Source organism: Aptenodytes patagonicus, chromosome 22, assembly GCF_965638725.1.
Source record: "Aptenodytes patagonicus chromosome 22, bAptPat1.pri.cur, whole genome shotgun sequence".
NCBI classification, from domain to species: Eukaryota; Metazoa; Chordata; class Aves; order Sphenisciformes; family Spheniscidae; genus Aptenodytes; species Aptenodytes patagonicus.
The window spans coordinates 6,825,959-6,851,554 of record NC_134970.1 but is presented as its reverse complement, the minus strand read 5'-3'; the positions used below and the strand labels follow the sequence as shown (position 1 = coordinate 6,851,554).

General features: G+C 45.3%; 2 protein-coding genes across 7 annotated transcripts in view; one reads left to right on the top strand and one right to left on the bottom strand.

Moving 5' to 3' along the window:
- Positions 1-25,596, top strand: part of TNNI1 (troponin I1, slow skeletal type) — a 279,093-nt gene that overhangs the window by 127,571 nt on the left and 125,926 nt on the right. The gene's annotated exons all lie outside the window — the stretch shown is intronic.
- The window catches only part of PPP1R12B (protein phosphatase 1 regulatory subunit 12B), a 127,774-nt gene that overhangs the window by 18,662 nt on the left and 83,516 nt on the right, over positions 1-25,596 (bottom strand). For 5 of the 6 annotated variants that reach the window (XM_076358199.1, XM_076358201.1, XM_076358198.1 and 2 more), the window contains one exon: positions 429-445. In XM_076358199.1, coding sequence (XP_076214314.1) covers positions 429-445 — 17 coding nt within the window. Of the gene's footprint in view, positions 1-428; positions 446-13,342; positions 14,131-25,596 lie in introns of those variants that run through there. The other variant, XM_076358203.1, reaches the window with a different exon arrangement.

Genomic DNA, 25,596 nt, shown 5'->3' with positions numbered 1-25,596 from the left:
TGGCAGACCCGGCTGCGCACAGGCGCTGGGGCGGCCGAGAGCACCCTCCACCCCGCAGCAGGGCATCGCTGCCGAAGGCAGGCAGCCATCACCCTTTTAAAAACTGGAAGAAATCCAGTGGGTATCAGCCCAAACCCCAAATGGGCAGTAATTTCCCATGGACCTCTCATCTTCATGGTGGGAATGGGCTCCACTTCTAATAGGGCACAGAGGGTTTTTTTTTCTCTGCAGAGTAGCTGTTAAATAATTTGGGGAGCAAAGGATGAAAGCAAACTGGCCCAACAGTTGAGCTAAGGTAAAAACCAAATGGCCAGTACCAGCTTCAGCTTATGCTGTTGATTTGAAGCACAGGGAATCCCCAAAGCCATACAAAAATATGCTGTCAATAAATATTAAATAGAAAAAACTCCAAAAAATAAAATTCTTACCTGGAAAGTCTTTCATGCTGAAGGGAAAAAAGAAGAAAGAAAAAGGGAGTTAATAACGAGGAGAATTAAAGGTTCAATGCAAGAACTGCAGAGCTACCACACAGCAGCAATTTCCTACCTCTGATACCAGCACCTAGATCACAACAAGCTAAACAGCATTATTTCCCATGCCCAAACTGGGAATCACCGATCCCTGCCTGAATCTTTTCAGCTGCTTCAGCTTCTCTGAAGCATTTCAGATTTGATTTCTTTTGCTAACCTAAAAACTACTGAACCTTGTTCTTCAAATCCTAGTTTCCAGAATTGAAATCCATTCCTTTGAACCAAAACTAATCTATTGTTTCCCTTTTTAAATCAAATTATTCTTCCTGACTTTGATCACTGCCCTATGCATGATGTGGGTGAGAGTGATTAACGGACCATGATACACAGAGCTCACTGCCTATTTGTGTTGAACTTCAGGAAATCACAAACAGTACTTTTTGTCCATGGGCAAGTACCTCCCCCACGAAGAAAAGCTTCACCGTGGCAAGATGATACACAGCAGAAGCTGGACGAGGGAGGGAGAGGAGCCTTACACCAGCCAAAAGGGTGGACACGTTGGTTGAAGCATGCGTTAGGTTCTTCTTTCCCCATCAACATCCAAATCACCCCTGTGCCTTCCTCAACGATGCCTTTGCTGTAGGCCACAATTGCAGAAATCAAATGGTAATGGCATGGGTGTCCTGCAGGATACACCGCACTGACCTGCCACCTCCTTCTCTGCAAGGTTTCTCTTTGTCTGGCAGACGTTTACTCAAATTCAAGGTGCAGCTGAACTCTTTTTCAGTCCCTTGAACTGGAAATTGAGCCCAACATTCCCCTGCTAGTTTCATTAGCAGCATCATTTCTCTGAGTGAGCACAAACCACCTGCAGGTGCTACCAGTTATTCTCCTAGATCCTTGTTAATAAGTGAAAGAGTCAACACAAGAAGGATGTTACAGAGAAGATGAGGGGTCAGGCTTTTAGTGCCCAGACACGCTTATGTTGGAGTTTGCGCTGCCTAGATACACCACTAAATCTAGTGCTAAACACCTTGCTGGGTGACAGATTTGCTGCCTGTCTGACACCCCAATGTTTGAAGAACTCAGACCTCCTGCTCCTGCCTGGCACCCAGACGATGCCTCTGATCACTGGGCAGGTATCTGGGAGCACACACACCATGGACAGTTGAATTAAGTCACCCTATTACATGGACAAGGAGGGTAGACAAGCAACCCTGCAATCTCCCTGCTCAAAGCCAGAGGACCACAGGGGCAAGTCCCAGAGCAGCACAGACTGCGCTCAGCCTGCCTGCAACGCTGCCCTCTGCTCGCCAGGATGCAGGGATCCGGCTAACGTATTACGTATACCTAGTTATTAAGTTTTTAATTCAGCCTGCCCTAATGTAACCCTCATCTTGAATCCTGATTCATGACAGGAGCCTCCCCAAGGAATCTGCAATCCTCGCTCGCTCTGCCACACAGCCCTCCGATGTGAGACGCAGTGATTTGACCAGTAAACAAGAAACAAACTGAAGAACCCCAGCACATTTGAAGCCTCGCGGATGGACAACACGTTCAGCCAAAGCTGCTAAAGGCAAAGCTCAAAAGGACAAGCAAGCCCTGCTATTAATTAGCACGTTCTCCCTAGAGCTGCGCCCGCAGGGCCACCCTCCACCGGGCTCCCGGGGCAGGTCTGGGTGCCAGCCCTGTGCTGTAGAGATGGTCACCAAAGCTCCAGGAGCCCATCCCGGTGCTGGCATGAGTCTTGAGCCATGGCAGCAGGTCCAGCCCCATATTATTTTATTTGCTCTAACCCTCTCTCCATGCACCAAAAGCTTTCTTTGCATCATACAGGTGAGAAACCACCCAAGGGAGACAGTGGACGGCTTTCCACCATAGCTAAGCCCCGCTGCACTTCCACAAGCGATGCTGGATGCTGTCTGGGAAGCTTCTCATGGGGCCAAATGGCCGGCAGCTGCCTGCCGTTGTCACAGGGACATCTGCCTGCTTGTCCAAACAGCCGTGGCTTGGGCCACTCTCCGTAGGAAGCTCAAAGCCAGTAAGTTGGGAAGCAGTTTCCGTACGGCTGGCCTCTGGTGCGGGGCTATCATTAGAAAGATTTCCCTTTTTCCGCTGCAAACACGCTGGCTGATGTCTCCACGGTCTTTTGTTAGCAGAGCTTCTGACATTTGCCTCTTAAAACCCTCAGCTGCCTGACTGGTCCCTTTTAATTTTGACCCAATGACCCAGCCTCCCCTATTGAGCGGGAAAGGGGAATTAGGAAGTGATTAACAAGCCTCTTGGTGAAAGTTATTTGTGCGCTTTATGCTAATCCCCTTCAGTGACCACTTTTCTCACGATGACAAATGGCTAGGCAAGTAATCCACTTAATATCAAGCTTGCGTTTATTTCAACAAACGCACCTGCTAATGTATTTGAACAGCGCTGAGGAAGTCCACACGCAGCTGGGCAAGGCAATGTGGAAACCAAGCAATAAAACCTGAGCAGGTCCCCAAGCCAGCCTGCATGCTTGCAGCAGGAGGGAAAAATAATTTTTGTCTTTTTTTTCCTCCAAAGAAACTAATAATTTCCACAGGCAGAGAGAGCAGGGGTGTGCTTCTGCAAAGGAAGGGTGGGATAAGAAAGGAATCACTTTAAACATAGCTGCTGGGAACAGCAAAGGGGAACCCCCCCACAGGTTTACTGTATTTAAAACCTTCCTGTGATGGATACCGAGATGAATTGTTTCAGGCTGCAATTGTCTCCATGTCTCTAAAGAGGAAGAGAGATACTTGATGAGACGGGAGGACCTGCGAGCATCATTCCTGCCGCTGCTGCCGGCATTAGAGCAGAGCAATCCCGCAGCGACCTGCTGCCACCCCCAGCACGCGGCAGCTCCGGGACTTCTCCAGCCAAAATCTGGATATTCTTAGTGCTCAGTGATTTCTCCTCCTGCAACTTTGTCTCCCTTTGGGCTCATTTAAAGCACATCTCTGTGCCACAAAACGAGTCCAGTGTCTTGCAGAAACAGCACGGAGCTTCACGCTTCAATTTTCGGGTGCCTCTCTCCATGTTGTTTCAGTTAAAAATGGTATTTTTGAGACAAAGGTGATTAAGTTTGAGAGGAACTGGATAAAGGCTGAGGTCTGGAAAGCAGAGCCTGAATGAGATGTTACAGCAGCTGTTGGAAGTGTCCCTGCCATAATGAAAGTTGCAGAACAGTTTTCATCAGTGGATCAGTCTTCTACTTGCTGCTACCTTCAGAGAAGGAGGGCAGATTTATTTATTTTGCTTTAAATCAATTTCTGGCTCAATATTTTCCTGGGTTTTGCACAAAGGCCAGTGTTTGCGCTGATATTTCAAGGAGCAGCTTATTCAGGTGTTTCTTTGTTTTTTGTTTTTTTTTTTTTTTTTTTAAATTATGATGGTGGAGGGGAAAAAAAATCCTGGAAAAAAAAAAGTTCCACTTTGCACCTTCAAAAAACGGCTCCAACTAAAAGAGGTGACGTGGAAAGCAGCAGTTCTTAGCACAGAGAGACGCTTTGACACCCAAGGAAGCAAGTTAAACAAAACAATGACTAAAATCTCGTACTCCTAGGAGATGGCTGTGCCGTGCAGGAGGTGTCTGAGAGGGGAAGCCTGTGCCCCACATGCAAACATTGCAGTAGGCCCTTAACTGAGACATCCCTGCTATTTGCTCAAAGACAGACAAACATTTTTCAGAGGCTACTGAGACATCACATTGGAGACATATTTTCAGTAGAAAACGGCATCTTTCCGGCTCAGTTCTGCCCTGCTTTTGGCCACAGCGCCCTTGGAAACCTTTGCCACGTGCTTCCAGCTGCACCTGCACTGTCAGCTCAGCAACCGCCTCTCCTCAACTCACTGCCCCTTCTTTTAAAACAACCACAAAATATTCATTTAAACTTCTGCAGCATTAGCTGGCTCATTGCACTGCGTATGTAAGTGAAGAAGGTTGTACCGTCCCAGAGCTGGAAACTCCGAGGTCAGAGTCAGAAGGTGAAGGATAAAACTCTCCCTCCTTCATTTTTGGAAAGAGAAGTTGGGGATAAACAGAGGGAAACAAGAGCCAAGGCGCCAAACGTGCACTTACTGACTAAGCTGGTGCAAGAAAGGGCTTTCCCTTCCTGATTTTTTCTTGAATGAATATTGTGCAATCTGTTAAAATTAAAAAGGGGATGCTGAGAAACTGCTGTATCAACTGTACGTATGCATTAGGTTTTTCTTCCCCGGCAAATTTGGAACAGCACTGTCAGTTTTGCCCAGACTCCATTTCCCTTGGGATCAAAAGTTTAACTAGACACATTAGCAGCCAGGGAAGCATCGGGTTGTGAAATTATCCTTCCTGCAATCTAAACAGGGTCATATCACTGCAGGGTTTGGGGCGGGGGGGAGGAGGACCCCAGGGAAAAGCGAGGCACTGGAGGCGACTGTCCTGATTCAGAAACCAGCACGGCAGCCAGTGCTGAGCCGAGACCCCGCCACTCCTGCTAAAGAGCACTGAGACACCCAAGGGGATGACTTTTAAAGAAAAACTTAAAAGCACAGAGCACTTGCAGGCGTACTTGCAAGTTTCTGGTAATCCTCAGCTCTGAGACCTCTCACCTGAGAGATCACATCATCTTTCCTCCCGTCCATCTCATGGTGGGCAGCACATTCAGGTAGTGCTGGAGAACAGCAAAGGGGTTCAGCTAGTTTTGCCAGCCCTCCCGGGCAGGGTCAGAGACAATTCAACCCAGGTGGGCTGGCAAAACACAGGACATCTGAGATGGGACCTGAGAAAAAGCGCAAAGAGCATCATACTGTACTGGTCCTCCCTGCACAAGCCGCTTTCTCCTGAGCCCCCCAGTTCTCACTCTGCTGATATTGGTCAATCCCAAGGAGAAGGCACAGCTAGGCACTGGCCATGGCTTTACTCGCCCGGACCGCCGGGATGCTGCACAGCGCCAGGAATGCCGTACGGTTTTGATTTTAGAAATGTGCTCGGACTGTGGAGGGCAGGAGCCTTCCCTTAAAAACTCAGAAACTTTTACAGCTGTTAGGAGTTCAGTAAAGTATAATTAAAACCAAACTCCTCGTGGAAGGTTTAGATAAAATGCAGCCCTGAAATGCAGTGCCAAAAGGGGGATTGGCCACTGCTCTTGCCAAGTCAGAAATTGGCCTAATTGCTTCCAATTGTGCTCTTCTGTGGCTGGGATCTGACCCAGCAAAGGCAGAGAAAGTCTACTATTTACATTGTTTAAAAAAAAAAAAAAAAAAAGAGAAAGAAAAGAATAGATGCTTTGGGAATACTTTATGCTTCTATCTCCAACAGGCCAACCTCAGAAAAATGCGCACTATTTTAAGATTGTTCTCAAGGAATTTATTTTGTTGTGTTTTGTCTCAGAGATCCTGCTCAACGCTTACACTTAAATAACCACCATTTAACAAGATCCTGGAGCACAGCTCCAGCCGTGCTGTCCTCCCTTTTCTTAATCAAGAAGGAAAGTTTTAGGAACCTCTCGAATTTTATTGTTCTGTTGGCACATCTCCTCCTGGTGAGTCCTGTTGGTTTCAGAAATTAAACGTAAAATAAAGCCAGCTGCTTTTGGGGCCAGTTCTTTCCCTCTTATATGCAAAAGCCACCACGCTCCTGCAGTTACGCAGCTCTGCTGCTCCTGCACCTCCATAGGTTTACGTGCTTGGCTGTGCTGGTGCAGGGCAGCTGTAAAAAAGGACAGCCTCGCTGGTGTGGCGTGTTGCTGCAGGCAGAAGTCCTCCCGGAGCCGGCACAGCAAGAGCTGAGCTGGAAGGAGGAAAAGCAATGAGGAAGGTACACCTCAGACCCATCCCCATCGGGTACAACTCAGATCGGCGTTTCCCTCAAGCCACATTTGTCTTTCAAGTCAGGTATGGTTGGGGTCAAGTTTGTTTTCCAGTGGGTGCAGAGTAATTAGAAGGTCTGGCTGAACTCTGCTTTTGATAGAGTTTTTCAAGGTCATTGCCTCCCTCAGAAAGCTGCTCTGCTGACCTGAGAGCTGTGGTTTGCTACAGCGTCCTGTTAGCTACAGCTGACGTGATGAATAGTGCTGCCTTCCAACTCAAGTTTGCATTTGTGCAAATGCAAGGATTACAAAATCCCATTGATATGATTAATAATCCAGTGTAGCCAAACCACCTCCATATAACCTCCAACTCCCAAAAGCCTGATGCAAAATATGTTTTCACAAACTATAAATCAATAAACTTTGCTTAATAAAAACTGCTGTTACTGAAGCATAATATTAAAAGGTTCTCCAAGATGGAATAGTGGCTTTGGCAGCTGGCTACAACAGATTACATCATTTTCAGTACGGCTAGCACGTATTTAATCAGAAACAAATACATACGGCTGTAATGGACTGACGACCGCATCTCCTGCCATCCCAAACACATCTAACCGTTCTGCCGTTGTACGCTGGTTTGTGTGATTGCCAGCCTGTGCCTCAGTTCCCCACGGCTCTCACGTGGCCCGTTGGCTTTGCAGCAGCTGCAGTTTATTACCGCTGTCTCTTGCGGATAAAACTCACCATGTAAAACGTCAAGCCGGATTGTATTTTAATTTAGTAAAGGCCACAATTCAGAAACCTGGGTTTGCTGCTTTTATTTTTTTCCTCCTTTTCTAAGGGATCAAATTTTATTGGTGAAAAATTTAATTTTGCAAAGCGACGTGATCTTAGACAAAAATATCCAGACATGAGGAAATAAGAGCCAAATGGCCAAGTGACACAAGAAGAGATCTGCTCCTAAATTTCTTCAATACAAGAATGCCACAGGTCTGCAGGCAACGTCGTCTTCCTTGCCCCTGCAAACACTCTACCAGGACATTTCCAGGTGTATTTAAATACCTGTTTGGCCACTAGCCAGGATTCAAACTGCCTAAAGCCAACCTGCCAACCTTTCGGCGTGAAGCGTGCTCCAAAATCTGGTGAACACCTCCTCCAGCCTGCAGCTACATGGCATCCCCGTGACAGCCGCTACGGCCACAGGCAGCACTTGCATGGGAAAGCCATGAGGGCTGGTTTAGGTATGCTGACCTGTCTGCATCATGCGAAGCATCTTGTGCTGTTAGAATTAAGACAGTTTATACTGTCTTTCTCTTCCCCTTCGCTTGTTTCAGTCTAAAATAGCTCCAGACCAGCTGCCAGTCAGTGATCTGACCCTGGAGCTACTCTCATCTGTTTGAGGACCTCTGCTCCAAAGATCAATCTTTACTGATCTGCAACAGTAACCTCAGCAATTTGAGGTTATTAAAAAGAATTTACAATTCATTGTAAACCCCCCCCCCAAAACAAAAACCCCAAACAAACAAAAACCCCAAACAAACCAACAACCACCCAACAATTCCCCAAGGTCCATATATTTTTCTTTGACCACCAGTTGCAGCTCCAGCGCATGAGGCACCATTTCCACTGGTGGAAGTCTGCAAGCACAAGACACATCTGTCAGGAACGGCGCAGGTACAGCTGCTGGTGCGCTGGGGAAACGGAGGGACCACGCTCTGTCTCTCTTCTAGCCCTGTTTTCTATGGGTTTGTATTCATTTTATGAAGAACAAAACTATGATGGGCTCCTGCAACGGAAGTAAGCATTGGTTTCCAGTTCAGCAGCCTGAAGTGGTTTGCTGCCTACAGCGTTTCCACCCGCTCTCCCCATCGCTTCCCGTGGCTGTCCGTTCCCATCCCACAGCACCTCCCCGTCTCAGTTGTGCCAACGAGCTTGGTTTTGTGGCTGTACCATGAGCTGACCCAAATTAAAGATATCCTCTTTCTCCTTCTCCCTTCACCCCTTTTACAGTCCAGACTGATTCCCTGGTCTGGTGCAACCTCAAGCGGTCCTCTGACCTTCTGGCCTCCTTGCCCTCTGACAGGCAATGGTTTCAAAAGCTGAGCCATCACAAGTGATTGTTCGCTGGCTGCTTAACCAGCTTCTTCCAAGGCACCCATCACTGACCAGGCAGTAGAGGGTCAAAATGGGAGTTTTAAATGAGGTTGTAGTGTTACACCGTGTGCTTCTTTCTGAACCGCCTGTGACCATTCAGATCCTTTAATAGTTAACAGACTCCCTGCTACGGCTTTGGCTTGGATCGATTCGCTCTGTTCCTTGGAAGGGAGGAGACCTGAAGAGGGAAGTTTAGCCGCAGGGATACAAGCCACTTACCCCATGGGTCACAGCGCATGCCCTCACCCATTTTATTTATACATCCAGATGCAGCCAGAGACAGGAGCATCGCCTGGCTACTGAGTCACAGCAGGGAACATCTAACGGGTGGTGCCCTAAGAATGACTAGAAGTTCCCGATATGCTTCCAGATATGGACATTTACAGAGGAAAACTCAAAAAAAACCAGAGAACAAACAGAACCCAGAAGGATTTTGTACTGATACCCTTCTAAAGAACATGACGCTTGAGAAATAACCAGTGATAAACAAATCAGGGTGCTGAAGAACAGAGACTAAGGTTAATTGCCTAAAGTTCAAGTTTCAGTATCCCACATTTTTTGTTGGCTAATGGGAGAGGAGGTAATAATTTCCGCAAATACTGCGTAACTAGTCAGCAATCCAGAAATTAGATAGAAAATGTCATGAGACAGCTTATTTGACCCTGTTTCAATTTATGCAGCATCATTTTTATCACAACTAGGACGAGTCCAAGCTACTAAATGGAAACCCAGGAAAATAAAGTTTCCTGAAGAAAAGTTTTCATAACGCTCTTCATTCTCTAATGCATTTGCAGCGGCAGCACAGCAAGCCAAATGATTCATACAGGTAGACCTAATGTGAGAATAAACCTGTTACCATGAATATCTGAAACAGGATTAAACCTGTTGCAAAAGCACTCACGGAGGGAAAACTGACCGTCAGACACATTTATATTCAAAACTCTATGAAGGCTGTAATCTGATCTGGCATTTCTACCAACCTCTCAGCACTCCTGGACATCTCTCACTCATTAAAAGAAGTCTGGTTCGGTCACATTACCAGACCTCTAAGATTTTATACCATTATTTAAGTATTAATATCCAAACCATGCTAGTTTTATTTGCATGCCAAGCACCTGCAGCTCAGATGGCTAACATTTTTGTGCATTAGCTTTTTTTTTTTCTTTAAGATTTGCTTTGGATTTAGACGTACGTGTCCACATCAAAAATCGCACCCAGATTAGATGCATTTGCTGCCATGGTAATCACTGCTTAGAGCAATTGCAGGCTTGATGTGGAGGCTTGCTAACAGAGACGGCAATTTGAAAACCATTGCTTTTTACGCTCAAGTATTACTATCAAGTGACTTGGTGAAAACATATGGCCCATTAAAGGGGATGCTCCTGCATCCCATATTCCACTTAGCGCGGCTCCTTCAGACGCTCCAATGAAAGGCAGAATAAAATCAATCAGCACAGACCACTGAGTATACTTAAAACTTTATTGCTGAGCCCTTACTGACAAAAATTCAGCTGGAAAGCTCGAGCAATAAGCGCTGAAGGTGGCTTAATGAGGGAGTGATCTAACATCAGAGGGAAGAAGCCTTGTAGTGAAACCGTGAATATGGCCAGAACAACAAGAATTATGTAGAGTCTCTCGAGGAGCAAGTAACAACCATCAAGTGATGGCAGCCAGAGGGATGCAGCCACTATCGAACCAACAGCACACATGCATGCTGACGAGGGTTTTAAGTTTTGATGGTCTTTTTTACAGCAAAAAAATATCGGATGACAAGACAAGAAGGAGCAGTCTGTAAAATAAAGGAAGGTTGGTTGACAAAGAGGCGGGAAACAACTGAAAAGCTGCAATTACAATCTGTGCAGTAAATTAGGATTGTGCATTCTCCTTGGCTTTCATTTTCCTACCTAACCGATATCCCATGGGGAAACGCAAGGGTTATGAAGTACCACAATGAACAGACGGATGAGCCTAAACACAAACTACAGGGTATTTCCTATGAAAAAACAACTGGCCCAGCATAAATAGTATTTAAAAAAAAAAAAAAAAAAAAGAAAAAAGAGAAAATTCAGTCCTTGCTTCCACCTTCATCCTTCCAAATCCTGCTATTTATTTGCTTACTTATGCACAACAGGTTTCACACCATGAGTTGCCTATTACACCCTTGGAACTATGTGAATAATATTTTTTGAGGAAGAGAAACCTTGAACTAAAACAGTGTGGTGCAAAACTTGTGATGAAAAGGTACCCACCGCCACAAAAACAGAAGCTTTTGCCAAATAATGGGATGACCTGAATTGATTTCAGAGGGAATTTCAGTTTCCACTTTCTAGCAACATCCTCATTAAAGCATGGTAGAACTAGCAACGTTTACCCTGGGTCATTTAACAGGATTTACTTGGCTATTTCTGTATTGGTGACTATAATTCTGGGCTGTTCTGTTGTGACACAAGAAATTAAGTAACTTAGCTTGTGGAGGTTCAGGGGCAATAGGACGGTGCTGACCTTGCACATGGAGGTGGTCACACACCAACACCCTGCTCTCACCAGTCTCCTCTGCCTGCCTTTTGCTCCCACGCCCTATTCAAGGGTATTGCCTTTCTTATGACTTGTATGAGTTCACTGCAAAGCGCTCACCCTTCTCAGCTGTGCATTTGGGGAGATCCCATCAATTAAAGGTGGAAAAAACACATGCAATAGTATCATAACACCTAAGGAGGAATGTTACAAGCAGCAGGGCAAGTGCAGCAGGGAATGCCACAGGAAACTGCTTTGCAAACGACATCTGAATGCAGCTGTTTGGCACTGACACCTTAATAAGTAAAACCACCTTTGCTTTGTCTGGTTCTCTAAGAGGTTTTTTCCATGTCTGTACCATGCATGAGGCTCCCTGCCTGCTTATGTGTTTTCGCACCCCTGCTCAGCTGGGAACGTTTAGAGTCCACAGATCTGCTGGTATCAATCTTGACTGGATGGAAGGATAAAAGACTCCAAGATATCACATTCCTACCTGTCTTATTAAGGCTGGTGGCACCCCGCGGCAAGGGTTGCTGTTACTGTGGGCATGGGGGGAAATACACACATGGGACAAATCCATAGAAAACCGCACTCCATTATTTCTCTTGCTCATGGCAGAAAGGGTTAACTCAGATACTTTGTTTTAGCCTGAAGTAAATCCTTCCCTAATTAGCCTTTTAAGGCATGGGCTATTTCCATAACCCAGACAGCACCAGGAGTGTTTCCTATACTGACTCATGAGTCGATGTTGCTGGACTCCCAATCTGGCTTCTCCCACATCGATGCTCTGGCATTACTATCACTACTGCAAGAACCACCAAGATTTCCGTGCTCACGTGTTTGCGTTCACCAAAATCCCACTGCCACGAGAAGCTGAGGGAAGAAGCTCTTCTCCAGGCTCTCCCATTCCCACCCAGCACCTTTCTGTGCCCACCTGAGAGCTCCCACCACCTCCTCCAACACCCACAGGGCCCCCCAAAAGCCTGCAATCCCATCGTGGCTATGGGCAGAGAAAACCAGCACCTCCTGTTTGCATCAAAGCAGACAGGCATGCACCGTGAATACAGCAGTCATGGCTCTTTCGAGATGTTTGTCACGTGTTTATATGGCTAGATGCATAACGGGGGGAAAATGAGTCAGTCTGTGTACACCAAACACGACTGATCTTAAAAAACTTGGGTTTTGAAAGAAATTAAAGCATTTTCAGCTTTACTCTCTAATAATATGCTCTCTAAGAGCATATTTGAAAGGTTCCCCACCTGCTGTTCAGCTGGTTATCAATACTGTGGCAATTTACTGAGGAATGGTAAGCACAGCTGTAAAAACTGATGAAGAAAGTCCATCTAAGCACACAGGGGATAGTTTTAGATTATCTAAAGACTCCCCAGAGATACTCCAATTGCAGACGGGAAGAAAGCACAGACTTGGGCTCCTGGGTTAAACAGTTAGCAGCCCGGGGGCAACCAGCAGCCATGAAAGCTGTCAAGGCTGAAGTTCTGGAGGTCAGGGACCTCGGCAGCGGGTTAAAACCCTTTTTACCTATTTCGGGCAATGCTTTTTCCAGACCAAGATCTGTCACTTCAAAAGGAGCAGACAATGCATATCTGATTTGAGCAAACACCAGTGCTCAGATTAATTTAATGCTTACATCTAAAATTAGCCTGCCTTTTTAAAACTAATTCCTCCAGGCTTTGACTCTGGCATGATAATATTTCTTGACAGCGAAGAGACTGCCCATATAACGATACGGACCCCGGGAGTTTTGTGATAGCCTTTCACATGACTCCGGAGCCCCTAGCAATACTGTTACAAAATGCTCCCAACGTTTGAACACCTCGGTAGATGGGGACACCAGCTCCGGTTTGGGGAGGACTCATTAACTACCTCAACTTGCCTCCTGCTACAGGTGGTTTTCTTCTTTTTTTTTTTTTTTGTTGTTGAAATTATTAAACTATACCACAGGTCAGCACAGCCCCAAGGGTGAAAGCTGGAGAGCAAACCTTGTTTCACCAGTGATATCAAAGCACTTATGGGAAGAGCGCAGTTTAACGAGCTGGTCAGGTTTTGCCTCATTTTCATCGGTGAGGTTTTCTTCCAGCCACAGCCTACCGGGAGAGCGATGTTTGTGTGAAAAGCAGGGTAAGGGAGAAACTACCATCACAGCAACTCCCTACAGCCATTAATGCAAAGAATCCCAGTGCAAGGGCTCGTGCAGCTTGCTTAAAACCTGTTGCTGCAGAGGCACCTTCCCAACTTTCATTTAAACCATCCTCTTTGCAAAGCAAACCACAGACACAGGTCTCCAAGGGTAAGACAACAAACCACCGCCACCGGTCTCTGCTCAGAGCATATGCTGAGCAGGTCTCTGTGTAATACCGAAAGGAAAAGGCTGCTTACTCTGAGTGTCTTTGCGATCGGGGAAGGAGAGGACGGGGGAGAATCTGACTGAGCCTTCCTGCTGCGAGTATATTCTTTACTCCTGGTGTACAAGGACGACATGGCCTCTCGGGCTGGGTGTCTTTGAGAAGCAATACAAGTCTTGCTCTCCTGTCGCTCTACGGTGCTGGGCAGGTCCTTCTTCCAAGGTCAGAACAAACTAATTAAACTATTCACAGCTCTGGTAATTAAACCCTGCTGTTTAGGGTGTATAATTTTAGGTATTAATCTGCTGCAGGGAGAGCTGAGGCTCCACAATGCTTCTTGTCCAAGAAGAAGAGGAGAAAGTGTCAAGGACTCGCTGTGCTCCAGCGCCGGGCGGTGCTCCGTGCCAGCCTCACCGGCTGGGCCCCATCCCGACTTCTCCGCAAAAGGATGTTTCCCCTTGTCCAGAGCGTGTGCTGCAGGACCAGAGCGATCTCCCCCCAAATCTGCAGGAGGCAAAAACTCCCGGCTCAGGAGAGAGAGACGGAAAACCGGCTGGGTTTATCTAGACACGAAGCTTTTGCCAAAAAAAAGAAAAGAAAACCAAAACCTGTTTTACTCCGGAGTGCTGCTGCGAGCTCTCTGCCGTCACTGCGCAGAGCTGCATGCTTTAAGTGAAACACGAAAGCATAAATCAGGAACAAACGCTGGTTTGGAAAGGGGCAGTCCAGATGAAGTTGTGTTTTGTTCCGTCCTCCTCCTCCTCCTGGGCGCTGTTACCCACGCGCAGGCTTCTCCCGGCGCTCCCCGACGCTGCCTTCTGACATTCCAGATCCTGACTCGCTCCGTGAGGAATGCTGGAGGGCAGCCAGCAGCAGCGATTCACTTTCAGCTTGGGATTTGGGCTGCTACTTGTAGGGAAAAAAGGGAAAAAAAAGAAAAGAAAAAAAAGGGGGGGGAAGAAAAGAAAATAACTTACAAGGTCCCAAGGCCTGGCGGGCTGCGAGCAGGAGGTCGGAGGCAAATCGACAGCGCTTTGCAAAGCTTAAATTCCAGCACGCGTTTTGCGGCTGTGACAAAGGGAGATATTTTAAAGGACACGGAGCAGTTCATACCATTAAAGGGAGGACACACTCATGCAGCACAACAGGATTTTTGTTGTTTGCTCATAAGCCTGTTTGGAGCTGCGAGAAGGCGATGCAGAGCTTGTGTAATGTACATTCATTCAAAGAAGCATTTGGGATTGAGGAGGAGGGGAGAGGAGCTTGGAGGAAAGGAAGAAGGGTGGGGAGAGCATGTACCTCTCTCAACAAACTTCCAGCTAGCTCTTTGCTGAGCTGTGCTGCTGCTGCACAAGCTAGCTCACTGGAAAGCCGCTCTCTGCAGTGTCTCAGAGACTGCAAGATTGTTCACTGCAAAGGCAAGTGGATGTCCCTCACGTCCCATCTAAATAAACAGATGGGATGTTCATTTGAAAAAAGCCCTCAAACAGACAGCGGGTGCGTTGATTTCATAGCTCTCGTACACTAAATACAGTCTTGCAAGCATAAGGTTGCAAATCTGTTTTTCTTTGCTGGGAAGGCATCAGCCCAGGTATCTGCGCTGGCCCAGTTCCAGTAAGGCAGCGTTAACGAACCAGTATCACCCCGAAGGATGTGTCCTCATCCAGGCTCATTCACACCCACCCGAACCGGCTACTGACCAAGCCGCTGGGTGCCTAGAGTTAACCTATCTGCAGCGCACGTTCTGCTCCAGCTCCACAGGCTGCTTTGTCATGAAACATTTCCTAGCAAGTGCAGAAGAACATCTATATTTTAAGAGTATTACTACACTTGGATATCTCTGTTGATCTGAAATATTGCCCCTTTTTTGCACACTCCTTGGCAACCGTGTAATTTTACTGACGTACATAGTTGGGGAAGGGTGCTTGGAATAGCAGCTGCATTAATTTCTCCTGCCATCCAGCATCTTCACTAGCCAAGGGCAATGCAGCATCGCTGTGCGGCCACGGAGAGAGGGAAACGGGGCTGCCGGACTGTCCTCTAGGAAAATCACTTCGAGATCAGGTTTCTACTTGATATCTCATCACGAGGAAGGAGGGGATTCATTATTCACTGGCTGCAAGGGGGGGGGGGCGGGAAGTTTGGAGGGGTCTAATTCTGCCTAGCAATATTTCTGCATTCCCTTTTAAAGGTATGGAAATTAAGTCCAGATACACAAGAAGGTAGTGACAGGCACCCCGCTGCTCCAGGAGACTGTGGCAGGACCTTGATCTTTCCAGCTTCCATCTGTTGCACTCATCACCCCCACCCTCCACCTCTCCCAGCAGTCTGGAGTCTGACTGCCCCACAGTGACAACAAGGTAATTCAGACATTTTAAATGCATATTTATAGAACTTGCACACGCGGGTGATCCTTTCGCACTAGTCTGAGTTTCTGGGGTTTCAAAACAGTGTGAGTAATTGAAACTGGGTTAACCCGTGTGGCCACCAGCAGACTGGAGTGTCTCAATCACAATTACAAGGCTGACAAAGCCCAGTTTAGTCACCAAGGTGGAGTTAAACAGCTCTAAATTGCAGGGTTTTGCTTTCCCTCCCGTCCAGTCCTAAATAAACAGCTGCCGTATCCCTCCATGGTCGCATTTCTGCTGAGGAGGGGCGGGAAAGCTCCAAAATCAACATTTCAGTACAGAACTCATAGCCCGAGCCTCAAACCAAAACAAAAACTGAGCTTTCTCTTCCCTACTCATTAAAAGTTAATTAGTCATCCAGTGCAGATGCCTCACAGATTGACAAAACGCATGTTGGTGGACAATAACGAATTTTAAAGAGAAGGGGTGGCATGAGAATTAGTATCCTTATTAGCCAGTCGAAAGACAGCAGAGTGAGGTGCAATATGGCAAAACACGCCGGGTTTCATCATTATTTCAACAAAGGTGCCTAATTTATGAGTTTCTTCCTGCCGTTTTGTACAGTTCACTTTCAAATTTTCCCCCGTGTAAGTATGAAACCTGACCCTTCCTTTGCAGCGCTGATGTGTCCTGATGTTTGTAATATTCAAGGTCATGGTTTAGATCTGACTGTTTCTGTCTGTTAAGGATATTCCTCAGTAAGAAACAGCAGCCTGGCCTGTGCTATAGCTGTGGTGCTGCTTACTTTGCTAAGGAATATTTATACAGCTACCAGAAAGACTTGCAAAAAACCAACCATCTTCCACGAGCACTTCCACAACCACTGGACACAAACCCCTGAGACTGCCCAGGCTGTAACTTCGCGCTGCAGCGTATTTCTGGGCAACATCACCTTAAAGTTTCTTCTCATCTTTGAGTACAGCAGCACAACTGTACTATAGTACAGTGTATTTCCTAGACTTAGATGAAATAGTATATTTCCTGTACTTAGAGCAATGGTCTTGACTATGATCACTCTTTCAGACATCTTTATTTTCTTTTGAGATGGTTGTCCTCTCCTTTCCTTTGGTAATGACACCTGTGTTTGTACTCAATTTTTTTAATTACTTAGAGAGGAGGACCCATATCCAAGAAAACGACATACCAGAAAGAGGACGAAGCCCTGAGCTAAATATCTGAGGGGAAAAAAACACAAACACCCCTTTTATCTGTGTTGAAAGTCTTCACCTACAGAACGCGACACTGATAAAATAAATTTAAGCAGGACTGTAACTTTCCAACCTGCAGTAGACAGAAATGGGAAACAAAGCTAGGAGTTAAAGCCAGAGCTGCAGAGTGATGCTCACAGGTGATGTGAGCCCACGGCATGTTCTCCGGGAGTGCAGAGGAGAAGGAAAGGAGAAGTCCTCTTGGGAGACCAGAATTCTAATAAAACTTGAAGGATGAGGGAGAGTAGTTGGTATTTTTGGAACAAATTATCCCCAAACTATCTTCTCAAAGTCCTAGCTGTCATTTTCCACATCAGCTTTACCACGCTCTCTTGTACATCACTGAATTACTTCCCATTCATCTGACTTCTTTCATTCGTAGCCAAACCTCCCTATCTCCCCAGCGCAGGCACGTATTGAAGAGCAGGTTGGCGTCTCCAGCTACACAAGGCTCAGCTGATGGAGGGGCTGAGATGAAGACAGGAACTAGGGCTACACAGCACCAGGACACTCTCCACACCGTGCACCTTCCCGCAAAGCCCCCTTGGCTACATCTGTGAAATTAAACACAGCCAGTGACCATCCCTGCCCACCAGCACACAGCCCTGCAGACCACTGAGCTGTTGGAAGGTCTCTGGCATCGTCTTGTCCTTGGCCAACCAACACTCTTCCATGTACAACCTGGGCGCTCGCGGGGACCATTCCCAACAGGTGCCTTGGACACAGCAACCTATTAAGAGGGTTCGGTAACACAGATGAGCCTTCCTTGCCAGCTGGCCTCGGTGCTAGGGAACAGTTTAAGTTAGGTACGCCGGGACTAACACGCTCAGCCTTTGAGGATGGGGTCTCACCGGTGGCATAGCCCTTTCTGTGACCCTCTCCCACGCTGGGCCAAGCAATGCAAGAACAACGGGGCTGTACTGCAGGGACACAAGATGCGAATTATAACCCAACCGGTCGAGCAGCAAGAGGGAGAGGCAGGCAACACGCTTCATGTTTTCCTTTGAACCTACTGCTGAGACCATCTTGCTCACTTTTCTTTGAAAAGCAGAGAACTCCCCCTAATTGCTTAATGCAACCCCAGACACCGCTGGTACCCCCTTCCACAGAGTTTAGTTGTTTGCTATTCAATTTAAAAAAATCTTCACAACCCTCACTTCTGGATTTCCCACCTGCAGGAGGAGAGTGCGCTGTTTGTGTGTTGAGTCATGTTCCAGCCCAGGGAAACACTGAAATACGTAATTCATATTTTATGCAATACTTAATTCTAAAGCCACACTTATTCGCATGACACTTCTCTGGAGAAACAGAGTGAAATAAACTATCCTGGCAGTTGTTTCCAAAAGCCAGGCTACAAAGCCACTATATGCCCATAAAATAATTGTTCTGGGTCTAAAGTAGTTCTGTAAAAAAAAAAAAGTCCAGAGAAACTCAGTTTAAACATGAAAAACTCATTAACTATTGAACTATTGAGGCGGGCTACAGAGAACAGAGTCAAGACTGGATTTCCTATTGCTTTTATGTTACTGGATTGGCATACAAAACTGAAATCCATAGTGTAAGAGTGCTGTACCTCCCCTTTGTAATAACATTTATACTGGGGGCAAAGTTTAATAAATCCTGTGATTCCCTTCACCTCAGGATGTCCTATATTTGTGATTATTTAAGCCCTAAATAACGCGCAGTCTTTGCACACACTAAACGATACCACTGCTTTGTCCCTAGAAGAGTTTCTTACTCGCCTTGCACTTCTCTTCCAGTATGTCCAAATCAGACACGAGCGCTGTTATTTGCAAAGGAAAAGCCCGTGATCAATCTGAGATTGCGTCTGACAAGCCAGGAATACCAGTTTGTTTTAACGTGCAGGGCTCCACAGCCAGATGAAAGGTTACAGTACCGGTGATTACGGCACCTCGGGTACCTGCACACCAGTCATTTCTTCCTCTACGTGGGATCTTGCAGTAGAGTATTACTAAAACATTTGGAAAGGAATTCACCTGCAAAGAAAAGGCTGAGTCTTGTTAACCCTCCTGCTCTCACATCTTTATTCACTGTACCCGTTGCTTTTTGCGCAAAGGAATTCTGCTGGTTCTGTAGAGAAACTGTTCATTTCAGTGCATAACGAGTTGATTTGGAATTAGCACCACTGTTACTTAACCCAGGAGATGCGACGAAAAGCCAGTCTTTAAAAGTTGTAATAATAAACCTTCTTTTTTGTACAGCTAACTATCTATTATTTATGAACTCTAATCCAGTTTGCAGATACACTGTAGGAATCCAGAGGGCTGAAGAGCGGCTGCTGTTAGGTGGGACAACTCAGGGTCAAAGCTGTAGCAGCTGTATTCACCGTAACACCCAACCCACTATTATTTTGGATAATGAAAAGTTGATTGAAAATACATGCTATATAAAAACCACTTTAAAACACTGTAAATAAATCACTTTAAAATTATATGCAAGCTTTAACAGCTTCAATTATAGCTTCGCAGGTTTATTTAGAACTGAAAAAGGCAGTAACGGTTATGTTCGGCAACAGAAGGCTGAAGGGCTGTAGCAAAGAAATTATTGGTCAGGCAATAAGCTGTGTTGTAAATGTGATGTGAAGGCACTGCAGCAGTTTGCCATAAATGGAATACAAACCGTGGAAGTGAACAGGCTTTCATCTGCAGTGCACTGAGCAGGATTCCCATGAGCAGATCTGGCGTTATGTCTCGCAGATAGGAAGCAGAAGGAAAGGATCTTCCTCTCCTCCCAAACACACACACAGCAGCTGACAGTCTATAATTGCACATACAGCATCATACTTCCCCCGCTTTTTATTCCCATCACTAAATTTATCATAAAAAGGCTGGAAGTTATACCCATTAGGCATACCTGGATTAGCATTAGGCAGCAGAAGCAGATAATTTTAGCGTGGGCTGAGAATAGCACATTTTAAATATAAAACTTCAGAATTGTTTTCTTTTTGCTTTCTTACAAATATAGAAAATAAAAAGCAGTAGTGAAGAGAGTTAAAAAAGCACCATTCCGAGCACAGGAACATCATTTTAGCACCTCTAAGTGTCAAACTATGCTTGCAGGAGAAAAGTCTTCCAGCAGTTCTGTGGAGCAGAACTGAGTTTTTGGAAGAATGGACAAGGTGCCTTGAACACTCTCATCCAGCGTTTATAACAGGATGAGAAGCAGGGGTGTTCACCAACACCTTTGGGGACCTCCCTAACTTCAGAAGTTGAGAACTGAATTTAAAGAGAAGATTGCAAAAGAGGGAGAAGGATTTCATTGTCTTGAGTTCATCATCTCCGAAGGGATGGTGCCGAGAGGTTACAGAAATGGATGGCAATGGTAGCAATAACCAGCAACAATAAAACAACGCTGCAGCAACAGACTCCTGGTAGAGGGAGACAGATGTGGCACTGACTACTTTGCCAAAAATAAATGCCTCCGAGACCACAGATTTGATTCCATTCAAGGCTGTAAATGCAACCACGGTTACAAACCCAGAGGCCTGGGGCGACCCCAGCACTGCGTATTTTCATGCCATAATCCTCACGATGTCTACACACCAGTGGGAAGACTGATGTCTACAGATAATTTGCTACATGTCCACCCAAAACCTGGCTCTGTCATTTCACAGTTAGGCTTCTTTCCCAAACTCAGTACCATGTTTTGTTCAAAAAAAGCAGCATGACAAAAAATCTGGAGAGACGCTTTCCACTGTCCACTCAGAAGTCCAGTTTAGAGCATTGCTCACGCCAAAAATCAAGTGATGTCATCCAGTTACTACCATTAAGGACAAAGCAGTGTTAGAACATAATATTTTCCAGTCGAAGCCGTTCAGCAGTTGCACTCTGAAAGTGTTTACTGACAGGTTCCCTCTTCCCCGATCCAGCTTTCTTGCAAAGGATGAAGAAGCACAAACATGCTGAGTTACAAAGGAGGAATGTAGCAGAAATTTGCAGAGATATTAACAGGCCATGTCAGGGAAACTGAGAAAGCAAACACTACTATAAGAACCAGATGTAAACATAGCTATTTCAAGTTAAGGGGCTTTCCAAAATATGACATAGAGGAATAGAAATCTCAGGGCACTCACAACAGAGTCATGATCCATTTTGCTCTTTATCTAAATTCATCAGATTCTGCATACCTCCCACCCGCCCCAGCCACTCCACGGCTATAAAACCTTTCTGTTAGCTTGTCTGTGGAATCAACCAGCTGACACAAACCATTATTCTAGTGCCACTGGCCAAACAGATGTATAACTTCAACACATTGCTATCTAACTGTGCTTCAAGCCTATTTCTGGCCTTCCTTCAACAGCAGCAGATTGTGGTGCAGAAGGTTATGTTCACTCCCAAGGATCAAATCTAGGAGCAATGAAAAAAGCATATATATATATATATATATACACACACATATATATAAATAAATAAAAAACAACCCACAACAGTGCCCCAGCATTAGCTACATGCTAGGTACCCACTATAATGAGTAATGTGAACGTGCTGAGGTGTGACTTAAACCAAAGCTGGTGGGAAATTCCTGCCAGGAAAGAGTTTTGCAGCTTAAGGATTCTCTACCTTGACATACCAAATAATGAAGTAGCTTCTGCCAAACAATGTTACTTCTATAGCAGGGAGACTCCATGTCCAAAAGCAAAAAACTAACAGTGACTTTCCAAATACGAGGCTTTTTCTGAAGAGAAGCATGTGGGAGGATATAAACTCAGAACAAAAACTGACCTTTTAAAGACAAGGGGGACAAACAGCATCACCACACTTGCATCACTGGAACACACAATTTTTCCTACAGTGGTAGCTTCCAAAGGATATTTTCTTGCCAGGGAATTTGACTTCAGCTTTCCAAACAAATTTAGATTACTCTTCAACTCCTTGTTAGCCATCTGGCAATACAGCTTCTGCTTTTCACTCCTTCTGGACATATCTGGGAGATAAATCATTTACTACCTAAGCATGAGACCACACCATTCCGCACGGTACGTCCAGGCAACAAGGACTATCGGCTTCACAGTGGCTTTGCCATGGAGCCACAAAGAAGCATTCACCAGCACACCGGTGAGAAGGACTTCAGAAAGGAAGCACTGAGTATGACAGATTCAAGTTGCATCTGCTGAAGCCATCTCCTATTGCCCACGCACAATTCACCTATTCTCTAAGGCAGACAGCCATGTCAACGTGACACAGCCATTAAGGGCTACCCAGACATCTACTGCTGGATACAGGAATTTTAATCCAGCAGATCAGATTTTTTGGAGGATGTCTTCAACCATGTCAGGAGAGAGATCCTCCCCGCGGCCTGCTGGATGACTGACAACAAAGTACGATCATCAGCTCCCAGAGGGACAGAGAACCTGCTATAAGTAGTTAAGCAGTTAGAGATATTTTCCCTTTCCATAATTTTGAGCATGTCATGATGAGATAGAGTTTGACAGTTTCAAACAAAAATTAACGTGATGCTCCATTACATGTATAAGCACAAACATACACTGTTAACCTTTAAAAAGTAAAAAATTATAAACACAATTAGACATAAAACAACAGTGAGATTTATTCTGTCTTTGGGATATAGTCCAGGGAGCAATGCTGTTCCTCAGGCCAACGGGTCTAGGCTAACAGCCACACTGAACGCAACTGGTCCTGTCTCCTGGAGCGGCTGTGCCGCATCCACACTGCACTGGAGGTGGAGAGTTGCATACACATGGCACCGATCCTGATGCCACCCTATCCATCACACTGCCCCCAGTTCCTTCTGGGAAGAAAGCAAAAGGATCCTGGGACACCTGCGAGAGAGCTGCCAAGTAGGCAAAGGGACAGGACCCTGGGGTGAAATGGGATAATTTGAACTGACTGCACAGGCCTCCCAGCGATGCCAGCAAAAGCCAAGGTATCTGGTGGGTGTCTGATGCATTGCTAACCTCAGCACCATTGCTTCAGGAGAAATTACTTGCTGACAACTGAGAAAGATTAGTTGCCTCAGACTACACTGAAATTGCGAGAGTAATTTACTAAACAAGAAGTTAAAGCATAAAGTTACCTTAAATAGTTATGAGCCCATGACCTTGTAAATCATTCCTGGAGGACTCGCTATTTTGCTTCATCTTCCTGGGACTCGCAGATCGGATTTTAGCTGGTTTTGTGTTACTCATCTCCATCATGGACACTGCTTCACATTACACCTTCCTAATTCAGCGACTCGGTGAATTAGAGGAATTAACCTGAACACATTTAGCTGTAACCCTGTAGTCTACATAGCAGACTTGGATTGCTTGGCTTTAAGCACAAACAATATGTTTTCCCAGAGCCGTAAATAGGAACTGGGCAGCCACGCTGGTGATTTAAATGCTGTATCAACAGGGATAGTAGACAGCAAGTCTGATGCCCTTCTCAAAACATTAAGGTTAAGAAAAACCAACACAAGCATATTAGGCTGGAGAACTCATGAGGCAAATCATCTGTGCAGATGTGAAAATTTTTTGTAGAAATATTTGCAGAATGAATTTAAATTTCTACAGTGTCTTCCCCCTCCACCTCCCAAAGATCCCAGGGCACTCCAAACACAATAAAACTGTTCTTTACCATATTTAAAGCTCTATGGCAAAACACTAGCTCATGCTCTTGCAGCAATTTTCTGCTATTTTAGACTCAACTTTATATTGCTAGTTATACACGTATTAAAGATCTCCTTTCCTTGCAGCGTATGCAACCCATTCTAGCATTTTGTTTATAAACAGGACTAAACAGAGCCAATCTCTCACAGCCTTACGTTACACATAATTAAATGCTCTATAATTTAGCTATAGTCACGCAAGTGACGCACAGTACCACCTACGTTACCTTGGACATGGGCCAGATGGCTTCCCTCCCATGTCACACTGCATCTGTGCTAGAAGTAAATATTCAAGGGTAAAACCAGGGAAAAATACTTGCCTCCTTAGTCCCCAAAAGGGACCCTGGGCTAGTAGCAATAAGGCATAGGACGAACAGTACCATACAGTGCTATCTAGATTAAAAGATTTTACTTTCTTATCAGCTAGCAAGAAGTTCACCTACTTTGTTCCCTTTTAGTAGTCAACTTTCCCTTGTAGCTCAGCAAAACAGCACAGCCCGTGAAGACATACCTTACCATATTAGGCAATCTGAGTCCAGAAAGTGGAGGACTTGGAGCCTTCCTTAGCTTAAAAAGACAGTCCACAGGCATGTCTTCAGCCTGCGCAGCACCACACTTCACTGTGCTGCATTGGGGAAAGAGGGCAATAGAAGAGTGGGATCCGGGGTAGTTGCTAGGACTCCTAGGGGTCCCAATACATGCGGTCTGGCTACGACAGGCAAGTCACAAAACACTAACTAAAGCTATTTCTGACCTTTTAGTTATTTATCAAATCCATCTTTTAAAAAAAGGTAAACAGCACGATTACAAAAGCTAACTTGGAAGTCTCTGTGGAAGATAAAATGCCACTAAAAGCAAAAATATAGGTGAGAAATAAAACATACCAAAATCGGGACTCCCAAGTCATAACTCTGAAACAGCTATAACATTAAGACATTTAGTTTGCATACGGAATTTTCCAGGTCTTCCCTTAGAATTCATGGAATCAAGTTGAGAAATTCAATCCTTCTAAGACAGAGATTTAGTTTTTATTAGTATCCAGTTGCATCTGGTGATTTCACATTAATAGTACAATTAGGCAGAACATGCAATATTTACAAAACAGAGTGGGCTTGAATAGTGTTTTGCAGAATTTAAAATACTCGTGTTTTGTAAATCAAAGTAGAGGGAGACAAGAATGAAGCCTATTTAATACACTTACTGTGATCGTAATCCATAATCATACATTTCAGTGTTATTCCTGCATAAAAGTTAATTCAATTAATGTGTCCAGGTTTTATACTGTGCTATACAGACTGTCCTAGAAGTTGTTCATGGGAACAGATGTTTTCTATGACACTTTTACTGCCCAAAAATTCTTACTTTACCAACATGACACTCAGTGCATTCCCCTGTATTTAAAGCTTTCCCTTGATGAACTATCTAACACACGGGTGAGGCACATTTGTCACGCCGCTAAAGAGAAAGGCAAGGAGATAAAATTCTTTAAATGAGTACAAACATTTCTCTATTTCTGTTATGTATGTTATGTCATTTAAAATATACTTTTCTTCCAAATTTGTTCCCAATTTCTCCTGCTGTGTAATAGCAATGGCAGAAGTCAGGTGTAAGTCAAAGCCAGAAGAGCCAGGGATAAGGAAAACCCTCTCCAAAATGTAACATTGAACCATTCTCTTTCGTCTTCGCCATTATATCCTTCAAATGCTGCATCCCAGACTAGAGCCACTGATTTACAGCTGCACTGATTGTATTGTATTTGCACTCACTGGCCCCACCACGTATGAATTCTCTCTGATACTTCACAGTCACTGCCTTGCAGGGAGCAGGAAAGGTTTCCTAATGCCAGCCTACCCACACGGCTCAGACTGGCACTGCTAACGGGATCTTTCGGACTCTCACAATTTTTAATTTCTGAGAAACAGAGACTAGAGTGTGGCCAAACTTTTTTTCCCCACCTCTGGTTTGAGGTCAGGTTTCCCCAGACCCAACAAAGGCTCCTTCCTCTACATATCCTTCCCAGGGGAACCGCGCAAAAAACTCTCCTA